The sequence below is a fragment of the Neolamprologus brichardi genome, chromosome 19 (assembly GCF_056152115.1).
Source record: "Neolamprologus brichardi isolate AB-2024 chromosome 19, ASM5615211v1, whole genome shotgun sequence".
In the NCBI taxonomy this organism is placed as follows: domain Eukaryota; kingdom Metazoa; phylum Chordata; class Actinopteri; order Cichliformes; family Cichlidae; genus Neolamprologus; species Neolamprologus brichardi.
The window spans coordinates 7,416,433-7,428,679 of NC_142122.1; the positions used below are offsets into that span (position 1 = coordinate 7,416,433).

The 12,247-nt window shown below is 40.4% G+C and overlaps 1 protein-coding gene across 1 annotated transcript in view; it reads left to right on the forward strand.

Moving 5' to 3' along the window:
• Positions 1 to 9,065, forward strand: part of babam2 (BRISC and BRCA1 A complex member 2) — a 111,131-nt gene extending 102,066 nt beyond the window's left edge. Inside the window, exons 9-12 of the mRNA XM_006799390.3 lie at positions 4,977 to 5,047; positions 5,136 to 5,218; positions 5,365 to 5,518; positions 8,474 to 9,065. Of these exons, the coding sequence (XP_006799453.1) occupies positions 4,977 to 5,047; positions 5,136 to 5,218; positions 5,365 to 5,518; positions 8,474 to 8,537 (372 nt within the window). The 3' untranslated portion in view covers positions 8,538 to 9,065. The remainder of the gene's footprint in view (positions 1 to 4,976; positions 5,048 to 5,135; positions 5,219 to 5,364; positions 5,519 to 8,473) is intronic.
• Positions 9,066 to 12,247: the final 3,182 nt, after the last annotated feature.

Genomic DNA, 12,247 nt, shown 5'->3' on the forward strand with positions numbered 1-12,247 from the left:
CAAACCTCCAGGCAGCCAATGGAACGACTTGGCTGCGAGTCGTACATTGAGTGGGGGCAGGAAATCCTTTCTCAGTATGGGTGTGAAAGTGCAGTGATCCACACTTCCCTTAAAAAACACACACACACACACACACAGTGTAACTACATAAACAGCTTATTGAGTATGTGGCCTTGCAGCTTTTGAGAAAGCTAAATTGCCGCCTCCACCGTTTCATGTAAACATAATTGAACAGGAGGCTGAGTCACAATGTGTGCCTGTCTTTATGAGTTCTTGCAGAGATCACACACATACCACTGTGTGTTTGAAAGATTACTACTTTCACAAAACGTTGTCATTCATACAAGGTTGATGAGTAATCACAAATATTCAGTAGCAGTGGGTAACACTCTCCAGCTTAATCATGATACATCCTGTCGTCAAAGGAACCATGCACTTTTACTACAGGCTTTTGACTGCTTAGGGTTGAGGCAGGTAATTGGTTGACTTTTTTTAGTCGTCAGATTTTACTGACACCGATACAACCTCGCGTAATAATAATTGTTTTGGTTCACCCTATACTAGCTAAAAAAAACAGAAACTTAAGTTTAAACAAAATTTATCGACCTACACTACAATAAATGTGCAGACAAGATGTTTAATATGAGGTATGACCTCCTCTGGCCATGTTGGAAGCACCTGTCACCTGTTTAGGCATGGACTCCACAGTAATTGCTCTTCATTCCTGGATGAGTGCAGCCTGCAGCTGTGCCACGGTTATTAATTGTGGCTGCCTCTGATGAATACATCGACCTAACATGTCCCAGGCATGTTCAGTAGGAGACATTTTGAGACTAAATGCTAGCCAAGGAAGTGTCTGGATTTGGTCCTGATTCCAGAAAGGCCAGCACTACTTTGGCAGTGCGGGGGTGGGCATTGTCAAGCTGAAACAGCTGCTAGGCGGAGTGATGCCGCAAGTACAGGTTGGAGCATCTCGTCTCAGTACCTCTGTGCAATCAGGTTTCCACCAAGTGGAAGCGGATAAGAGATGGTGCTGTCGTGGGCAAGGCTGCAGCAACAGCTCGGGCACACATGCCAGAATCCAGCATGCCAGTACCACTGCCTCAGTGAACGTCAGTCAGTTGCAGCATTTTGTGCATACAATGTTTGTGTGTTCTGAGATCACTGGCTTGAGAATGCGGTAAACTAAACCACTCCTGTGGTGTATAAGTGAGTCCATTTATGTTCAGTAAACAAATTGCCAATCCCTCTATTGACTAAAAGCAGTCAACCAAAACTGAAAACGATTCACAGAATATGTTTGGGCTTTTCTGAGAGATTAAGGTGACGTTCTAAGAAATGGATTTAAAACAAATATTGAAAGCGTTTTGCAGTAATGCAGTATTAACACAGAAGAAATAACAGCATTCACTATCTAGAAGCACTGTTTCACAGCACAGTCTGAAATATGTCACACAATTAGCCTTAAAGTGAGCACTGCAGCATTTTATATGAAGAACAGAAAAGGCTGTTTAGTCAGGAAAAAAACGTCACGTAGAGGCATTAGACTAGAATGAGGAAATTGTTGAGGGTTTTTTCTTGTTACGTTTGACAGACTATGTCAAACTCTCTATGGCAGAGAGCTGTTAACAACGGCTTATTTAGTTCTCAAGTGGTAAGCTGAAGACTTCTGTGACATTTCAGTACTCTTGTACAAAGACTGCGTGTAATATTACTTTTTTGCTCAGAGCAAATAACACGTTCGCTTTTCTTAATGTTGGTCTCTCTCTGCCACGGCATTGTTTATGTTCTGACTGCTCTGAAAAGTCCAATGCCAAATGCAGTTAATGCAAGTGATAAGACTAGGAGCAATAAAAACAATGTTGCTAATAAGTGTTGAAAACAGGTTATGGCTGAGGTTGAATGTTTATCTACCAGTCAAGTGATGATGAAACAGCCTTATGTTGGTTTCTGTGCATCTTAATAAACATGAGCCCCAAAATCTATTGGTCGTTCTATGCACCTCCAGCTACAGACTCAGCAAATAATGCTTCACAAAACACTATTAGGCCAACTAAGATATCAGTGAGGTCATTAAGCTCAAGATCAGGACTTTTTTCGAAGCAGGGAATCCAAACCATATACCCAAATGTTAATGGCTATCCTCTTATTTCTTTATTAGGAACTTTTTTTTTTATATTGGCCTGACCATAGGCCTTAGGTCATAGTTGTTGAAGTCCAGCTTCACCAACCCTCCAGACGTTGCTGACAGTAGTTTTTTGACTTTGTTTAGATCCAGACTTGAAGCATTACTGTACCTTTTTGGTTTATTTTTTAAGAAAAACTCCAGTTAGAGGGTGGTGTATCTTATTTTTTGTTGGTGTATCTTATCTTATTTTTTGTCAAGCACCTTGGTATGCCCTTGGTTTTTTAGTGGGCTTTATAAATAAAGTTTATTATTATTATTATTATTATTATTATTATTATTATTATTATTATTATTATTATTATCTTCTTTATATCCCATGTTTTAACCTACCTGACATCTAAAAACACCTGGCAGAGCAGCCACATAGAGATCAAAGAATCTGGATGATTTTTGCTTTTAGGATCCCAAAGAGCACCTAAAATGCATTTTTGCATCATCTCAAAACAGTAGTCACACACCCATGATCCTTTTAATCATTCTTCCTGTCCATACCAAACAGAAAGCAAACTGAGCAGATTAGGAGATTGATTTAAAAGTTATTTTAAAGTTGTCTAAACTGCCTTAAGCAGTTGCATTTTTAACAGATTGTGGTCTGTAGATTCTGTCCCACTTTGGGAAGGGATTTCTTCACACCCAGTATGGAAAGGATGAGTGATTACTACAACAAAATCTCTTACAGTGTAAATATGGGCATGTGAGAATTTTTTGAGCCATTTCCACCCCGCAGTTTTGGTGCCAGGACCAGACTGTATCTGTTAATAAAACTCGACCTGCCGCTGCTATTTTGAGAAGGTCACCCATCATGGCACACTAAGCTCTCCAGAGCTACCCAGATGGCTAAAATTGAGAGGCCATCTAGTGCTACTGTGACTAAAACGGATGTAGATTTGTGGGGCTTCATTTTCTAGTCTGCTGACTGGTTGTTTAGGCTGTTATTCACTCTGATTAAGAACTCTGATTAGAAGGAAGTAAAGAAATCTCACTTTGATCTTCTACTGATGGCAGCAACTTTCTCTTTCTCTTTCCTAACCTTTAACGCTTACGGCTCTGAAGCTTTTTCAGGCTTCGGCCTGAAAGGTTTGAACATCCTGCTACGGCTGGGCGTAGCGATTAGAGCTTCAAATTACAATACGAGTGTTTCCGGAGCAGAATTTATCCTGCACAGGATCTTTTATTTCCAAAAAATGACCAGATTCTGGTCACGCTGCTCAAGTGTCTGGCTTCCTGTTGTCTTCACCTGCCTTGTGCAACTTTAGCCCCTGTCAAAAATAAACCAGATGCCATGTCAAGTGACACAAAGCACAAAGATTCTTCTGGGATACTTCTGAAATGTGGAACGACACGTTTGGTTAATTGTACTCATTGTCTTGAGTGGGTCCACTGCAGACAGGATGCGGCGCAGTCATACCCAGAGGTCATTCAGGCAGACCATGAAGTCGAGCTCAACAACAATCCCGATAGATCGGCTGATCTCAGTTACAGCCCATATCAACACAGGCCTTGATTATATTTTCCATTGTCAGTGGGTCAGCTTGGGTCCGAGTGATCTAAATTCCCTAGATTTCAACCTGCGAACACAAGGAGTCTGTGCAGACGTCCGTGTGCCTGCCAATTTTTTGTGAATTTTCAGATCCATCCGCCAACACTTTACATAACAGTGCACTAGCTGTGTAACTACCTGCTGCAGAATTCAAGTAGACTTTAAAGAAGTATAACTGGAATGACTACTTGGCCATTATGTCTCCAACTGTCTGTGTAACAGAGTTAACAGAGAATTATCAGGGTTTCATTTTTAAGACGGTACCATTCTACTACGCTATTAAGAAATATCACAAAGGACACACAATTTAGGTTCCTTCTTAGACATCTTACAAGTGCTGACTACTACAAACCGCTTTGTAGCCCACATCCACCCCAGCTCCTCCTTTTCACTTAATTAGCGTCACATCTTTTTTTCCTCTTGACTATTTTGTTCTATACTGGGGTCTTGTTCCTCTCTCCACCTCCAGCTTTCCACGTATACGTGTAAAAAGGTGGGGAGGTCCCAGATTGGAGTTTTGCAACCTAATTTAAATGATTACAGATTTTGATTGCTGTCGTCATGAACTGCTGTTAACTAAGGAAGAATGACCCCAAAACTGCCTAAAGAAAACCTATAATGTAAAATCATTTGGTAAATTGACAGTTCATTAAACTTAAATAATAATTTTCCTGCTTGTAAGCACACAGGCCCAAAATACATAAAGGCATCTGGAATTCTGCACTTTTTTGGTCACCTTATTTTTTCCAGGGCCCTCTAACAACTTAAGTAGAGGAAATAGCTGCACAAAATCTTCAGAGTGGAAAGACACATTTAATCTCTGCTAAAAAACATCATTGAGATGGAGTCTAAAGTGAAAATGCATCATTTTTTTTGCCCCAATGATGCTGGCGTAGAAGGTTTTTTTTTGACTTGTTGTTGACTGGTTGACGCCTTATATGGACGTAATTGTGGGATTATGCATCTTTAATTAAATTAAAGCATTTCAGTAACGTATATATGACTTTCCCTTTATGTGATTGTCTTTCCCGGCCATCCCTGGTCATAAGTGAAGCTGGAAAAAAATATCTTGAAAAGGTTCTTTTTCTTTCTTTGTGCAGAGGATGAGTCAGATAAGGGTTATCTGCTTTGATTGAGCCCACTGAATCCCTTCTGAACATTTCTCTTCATAAGTTGCTGCTCATGTTCAAACACGATTTGCTGTTTCTGTATTTTCCTGTACTAAAACCTTCACTTTGCCCTGTCTAGGTGCAGTATGTCATCCAAGGCTATCACAAGAGGCGAGAGTACATCGCTGCTTTTCTCAGCCACTTTGGAACGTGAGTCATGAAGCGATCACAGCACGTGTGTGGCGCTCATCAATTTGTTACTGGAGACATGAATGTAATCTGTGTGTATGTGTTACAGGGGGGTGGTGGAATATGATGCTGAGGGATTCACGAAACTCACCCTTCTACTCATGTGGAAAGATTTCTGCTTCTTAGTGCACGGTAATTAAATTTTTATTTATATATAGCACCAGTTCACAATAACAGCTGTCTCGGGGCGATGTATACTGCAAGGTAAAGGCATCATAATAATAAAGAGAGAAGAGGAGCGTCAGGTATTCATTCTTTTCTGTGTCTGCACTTTGTAGTGGACCTCCCGCTGTACTTCCCCAGAGACCAGCCCACCCTCACCTTCCAGTCTGTGTACCACTTCACTAACAGCGGTCAGCTCTACTCTCAGGTGCAGAAGTCATATCCTTACAGCCCACGCTGGGATGGCAACGAGATGGCAAAGAGGGCAAAGTATGTAGCACCTGCCTCGTAAAAATACACATTATTGTAATTATATGTTATGCAAATATGTTGAACATTTCATACACTGTTGGGGTGAAACTCAGTGGATGTACAATAATATATTAGACCCTTTACAGACAGAAAAAGTCATATAAAAATTACTTTTGGAAGGGAGTGTAATACTCTTAAAAAGAAAAAAAACCACAAATTCTCAGATATCAAATAGCTAAAAAATGCAATATTCTGGGAAATTAAGTCAGTTCATTTAAAACATAGATGTCAAACTCTATGAGCCAAATGTGTCAAATTCGGCCCGCAGCCTAATTACATTTGGCCCGCAAAGCCATACCAAATTACTATTAGAGCTGGCCTACTGGTATTATACAGCTAATATATATATTGTTTAGTATTAAGCTTTGCTTGTTCCATATTCAGTTTTTCAGCAAAACTTGTTTGAGTCCATAAGAAAAGATTCATTCTTATATGTAGAGGAAGATTTTTTTTTTTCAATAAATATTAATATTAGCCCGCGTCTTTGTTCCAGTTTTGAATTTTGGCCCACTGTGTATTTGAGTTTGACACCCCTGATTTAAAAGGAAGAAAAGACACAATTGGATATTCTGACACTGTAAAATTAAACATGGTACATTGTCCCCTGACTTAAAAATTAATTATTAATTTATGTATTAAGTGAGTAAATAAAGTATTTTTTTCTCATTTCAAAGTGTTTCAAAATTTTCCCAGAAATGTATGACTTATCATGTCATATAAACTAACAACTTCAAACTCAGAGAATATCTGACCCTGAATCTGGATTTTAACCCCTTCCCAGATGTTTTTTTTCTTGCTGTGACCCTTTATTCCTATTATTCTACCTTGTAATGAAATCCAGCCTTTTTTCATTCCTGTCATTTTCTACATTTCATTATCTTCAAAGTCCCTGTAAGTACTATGTACTATGACGCATTGTCATATGAACTGTGCAGCATATAGACCATCTATTGATATACAGATTTGACCCAACCCTCAGTACACATAAACTAGCCTGACCTTGTTTGAGTAAATGCAGTGTTTGCTCTTTGTATGGTAAAGGTTAATAACTACTGTAAATATTGAAAACAGAAGGCAATGCATAATCTCTTGGCTGAGCAAAGGTTCTTTAAAGGAAAACTACTCGACGTGACACTGAGTCTCATGTTTGTGGGCTTTTTGTCTTTGGATACTCGGTTGAATGACGGTGTCATTGTGACAGACTGCTTGACCTTCCTCAAGAGTCACCGACAGAGTTAAGTAAACATTCCAGACACACATCTTCAGGTATATCAAAAATGCAGGTGTTTGTTTTGATTTAGGAAGCTAAACTATTGATTTAGTCTTAGTGTAGTTTTTTGTTGGTGACATTACAGTTGCAGTTCATCCTCTAAGCATTTTAAATGCCACTTTGTGCATAGTTTCAGTGGTTATGGGTGTTATTCAGATCCATGTTAATGGAAAGGCCTCTGTGTACTCCTCCTCTGCAGTGATACAGCAGACAGACTCTCCTGCGTAAACCCAGTTATCATTTTCAAACAGAAATTGTTTGAACAGCTGAACTGTTACATCTCCTTTTAGCAATACTGCTGCATGGAGAGACGTGGCATTCAAAGAATCCTGAATAAAAATCTGTGTGAGACTTGACTGTTGTCCCGCCCCCATCGACAAAAGCAATTCGGCAGGTTAACTGGTAAACGTACAAAAAAAGTTTCCTGGAACAGGCACATGGGAATCAAAAACCTTGACTGATTTAAGTTAGGCCGATCTCCTGTTCAAGATTATCTTCTTGGGCATGTCCAGACAGCTTCTGACGTGGCTGCTATTTTTACACTGCTCTCTGAAAGTGCCCCTCAGAGATGCGATTTCACCACAGACGTTAAACGTTAATGTGAAGTTCTTTTGAAAGTGCCGTCTCAAGGCTACAACTGAGCAGTTTTCAGGTGAAGGGTTCACAGTTTTCGAGCCTGAAGGCAGCTCGTTGGATCAGGAGCCGGAGTAGGAGCACGTTCGCTCTTGTTTCAACATTTACAAGGTTGTGCACCATGATTGCATCTGCTAGGATGTGACATTCAGATGACGCGATCTCAACTGTGCTGCACAGCGGTGTGCTATGAAATCGCAGAACTCACCACGTACTTACATTTAACCAGTTTGCCGCCTCAAGACTTTGCCCACTTTCTGAAATCAAAAATCAAGGTGAGTGATAATAATTGTGTTGCAGCGGAGGAGGTCAGAGGATGGTGTACAAACATGTGAAGCGATTTTAATCAGAGTTGGCTGCTGATTCCACAATTTTTATGCCCCTGTAAACTGATCTCTGCATATGAATATGTGGAATCTGTTGGCAAGGAACAATATTTTTGGCAATAGAAGCCTTCTGGTCATGTTTGGGCAGGATATGGTTGTGTGCAGGTACAATTCCTCTTGTAAAATAAACTGTAAAAGAAATATTAATGGAAACAGATAAGGCTGTAGTTCAACGAGAAGCTTACACATCCACTGGCTACTATGGAAGCTCTGAAAAATTGACCTTTGTCCTCAGAGTCGGGTTGACGATGGGTTTCCAAATTGATTGGCCAGAGACCAATGAAATAAAAGTTATGTCTCTGTGCCCTTTACGTTAAATAAGGAATTGGTCTTATTAAGCTAAAACTTAAATCCCCAGTGACATGAACAAGCTGATAGTCGAGAGACTTCCTTTTAGAAAGTCATTCAGGCGAAGATCTGTTCCTTTAACTGCGTGTTTCCCTTTAGAGTTTGAGGTGCACAGTGTCGTATCTCATGTTGAATTTGTGTTTGCAGGAAATAAAAACATTCTCCTTTTTATGTGCACTTTGCTGCACGCTGGGACTGACCCAGTGAATTTGTCAGATGCTTTGAAGCAGTTGAAACATAATTATTGTCACAATTTCTTATGTCTCTGTCTCCCAGGGCGTACTTCAAGAGCTTCATCCCTCAGTTCCAGGAGGGAGCCTTTGCCAATGGGAAGCTCTAGCACTGACTGGCTTGATGACATGCCTGGAGAGTCGCCCGTGGGAGTGTGTGTGCGTGCGTGCGTGTGTGAGTGTGTACCTGTAGTATGCACAGACTTGCTGCAGCAGCAGAGTGATAATGACAATATTCTTCTCAGTCAGTACCTTCGCTTTTTATTGTAGCCGATCTCCTGTTTAGTTGGCCAAAAACTGGCTGTGCTGATGATTCAGTCCAATTAAAGGCTTTTATTTTGAAAACAAATGCCAAACTGACTGGAAATAATCTGACAAGATGTACCGTACTTGTACAAACGGTTCCACCCATTTAAATAAACATTCTTTGTTGCATTGTGCCACTGACATCAGATGTCAACATGTGTATACACGAGTATCTTTGTCTTCTGATCGTTTGCCACGTGTTTGTCTAATTTGGCCCCAATATTCATGTTTAAATGATCTGTGACTTGCCTTTTAACTGTTTAAATGCTTTTTGATTTCTGTGACAAAGTCTTTGTCTGACATGTTGGCAGTATAAAACAAGTTCCTCCTGACAGTGTGTAATTGCTTTATCATTTGAAAAGTATTAGCACCCATCTTTGAAATTGTCCTTTTACTTTATTTATTCAAAAGCGTAAGAACTGAAAAATAGACTAAGGAGCATTGTAGACATTAAGACGGTGTGATTACAGCAGTATTGTGTGTCAGGGTCATTCCATGTTCATCTCATCTGACCCCAGCTCCTTTTTATGCAGTAACTTTTGTCTGTTTCATATCTTTTACCTTCATACTATGAATACTGTTATAGAAGACTATACTATTGTTATGAGCTAAAGACCCTCAGTGTACAAAAGCATGGGTTAAAGCATATATATATATATATATATATATATATATATATACACACACACATAGATACTATATCATTATGTCTTAAGTCCAAGAGATGTTCACATGAGCTGTAAAACACACAAAAACTGCAACCATATCCATTTTACAGCAAAATCTGATTTTTGTTTGGTTTGAATTTTTTTCTATAACCAACTTTGAGCATTGTTAACATGGGATAGATAGTTTTAACACTAAAACTGCTCCAGTTTAATATCTGTGACACACAGTAACAGAAATCGGTAGCCTGCATGTTCTGATTTCGGATAATCCACCTGACTAAAGTGCATTTCGAGTGAACTTTCAGAGGTTAACTGACATTTGTTTCTATTACTCTATATCACAGACATTAAATGTGTCTTTTGTCAGTGGGTCTAAAATGGATTTGTGCATTTTCATGTCTATTTAAGAAGTTATGTGGGCTCAAAAATGCTCGAATAAAAAGTGTGTATTAAAAAGTGACAGAATTTCAACCCACCCTTTGAGGGTCACTAGATATTCCCAGCGTAATTTTACGTAGCTTCATTAAATATACTAAAGTTGATTCTGAGGGGGTCACGTGGGAAATTCATTTAGATTTGATTGAGTTTATATGGAGTAGTCTACTGTTAATATAAAAGTAGCTACATTTGGATTTAATAACATCGATCAGGCTTTTTTTTTTTTTTGATGAAAAAGTTCTTCATCTGAGCAAATTTGTTACATATTTTAACTATGCCATAAAAAGAAACACTGTACAAATCAAATGAGTATGCACATTAATATTATCAACTAAAGCAATATTATCTTTAATAATAGTTCACCATTATTTTCGCCTCACACAAATACAATTTATATACAGCACAGTGCTAATCTGGAGGGGATTTAGTGTGTCTGTCCATATCAAAGCCAATTAATCAAATGCAGTTTGCCTTTCCCATAGCAACAGTATCATCGATATTTCCAGGTCTGGCACGGAGACATCATTCTTCCCCTCGCGCCCAAATACGCGCACAGAAAATCTACCTTGAATAACGCGTTGTTCATTATTTTAGTTCAAAATGACTCTCTGCCGTCCAAATGTGTTCAGTGGTACACCTCGGTATCTGCAGTGCATTTCAAACCCCCACAGATGCTGTTGTTTTTTACAGGCCCTCAGTGTGCTTGTGTAATATGGAGCCGCAGCACAGAGAGGATGAGAGAGTGTGTGTGTGCCTGAGTGAGGCAGAGTGTGCGCTCGCTTGTTTTCATCATTAAATACGAGGGTCATAGTTAGGGGTCCTTCCTGGCCTGAGGCGCAGCCCTTTGCTATATTTATTGTTGGTAAAGCAGCAACTGTCAAGTCTAATTGAGAACTATAGGGTGAATGTATCTGGGGCATTTAATAGCATCAAGGCTCTTAATAAAATAATTAAAAAGCAAGATTCTTTTTGTCTTTTTCACTGCCCCGCTCCATGTTTCTTGCTCTAACCTTTCCCGACCAGCTTTTAGAACATCTCAGCCGCAGGAGGAGCTGCTCTCGTTTTGCAGAGCTGAGAGCTGATGGGTGGGGGTTTGAGATGGAGGGAGTTCAGAGGGGGGGTAGTAGCATGACAGGGAGCATCTTTAACGAGCACGAGCGGAGACTAGTTTAACTTGACTGTGACAGCTCGAAAGGCAGCGATTGATTTTCCAATAGTGTTGAATTTCAGTGCAGGTTTGGCTCTGAGCTTGAACCCCATCCCTGCCAAATAACCTGCTGCCTTACATTAGCTCAAACACAAATAGTGACTGAATCGTTAGCAGCTTACATCATTCCCCTCAATTCCCAACCGTGCCCGTGCTAAAGGTAAACTCGCCCAACTCTTGAAGTTTCCCCTCAGCCGCTGACGTTGACCCAACCTGACATAAGCCCTTTAAGTAACTAGTAAACAATTCCTTCCAAAGTGGCTTAAACTGTGTCACTGTCGCAGTGCTTAAGTCACATTTAGTTAGCCTCCTCCCTCAAAAGTGTCTGCGCCCAAACATGGCTCACCTTTACACGCTTTTAAGCAACTTAACGTGGATTTATCCGCTGTTAATGATCCTGTAAAGGTGCTGCTCGGCGTACCTTTTGAAGATGTGTTTCTCAGCCCCCTGATTCACAGTGCAGAGGTCTGCCAACCCTCCGAGCTAATGCTCCAAATCCACTAATCCAGCCGTCTTTAAGAGATCTCAATGGCAGTCGGATGGAATAATTAAAGGCTGGAATAATTAGCTCGAAATCTTTGGACGGGGGATGATTAAATTGAAGAGGCTGGTTTTCATTTTATATATTTATTTTTTGTGGTCTGGCTGTGATCACGCTTTGTCGGGCTAAACTTTGATTTAAGGCGACGACTGAAGACGGGTCGGTCATTTTTTATGCTATTTTCTGAGATAAATCGCCGACTGCACTGCAGCCTTGATGGTGGCAAGGAAGTTAATGAGCATCAAGCAGGGGGGCGCGGCCTGTCTGTTCAGAAACAGGTGTCCTCGGCTCGAAGGAGCTGCAAACATTAGCATTAGATTAACATTAACAGGACTGGTGGCAGCCCTATAAGCAGCTAGCTCGGAGGCAGTTAAGGACCTGCCAGCCTGGAGAACTGACAAGTGTGTGAAACAGGATCACTTAAAGCTCAGCAACGAGCACCTTCTTGGGCAACAACCCAGCCTTTGCTCTCGGCGTATCTCACCCAGCTTCATCTCAGAAGTCGGGCGAGCCGCCAGAAACTTTTGAAAAGCAGAAAAAGTACGTCGGAGGCAGACAAAAGTGTGATAAGACAAGAGGAGGGAAAGTGTGCGAGAGTGATTGAAAACCCTGAATCATCCCCTCGATGGTAAACAGCCGGGGCTGAGGTAATCAGAAGGA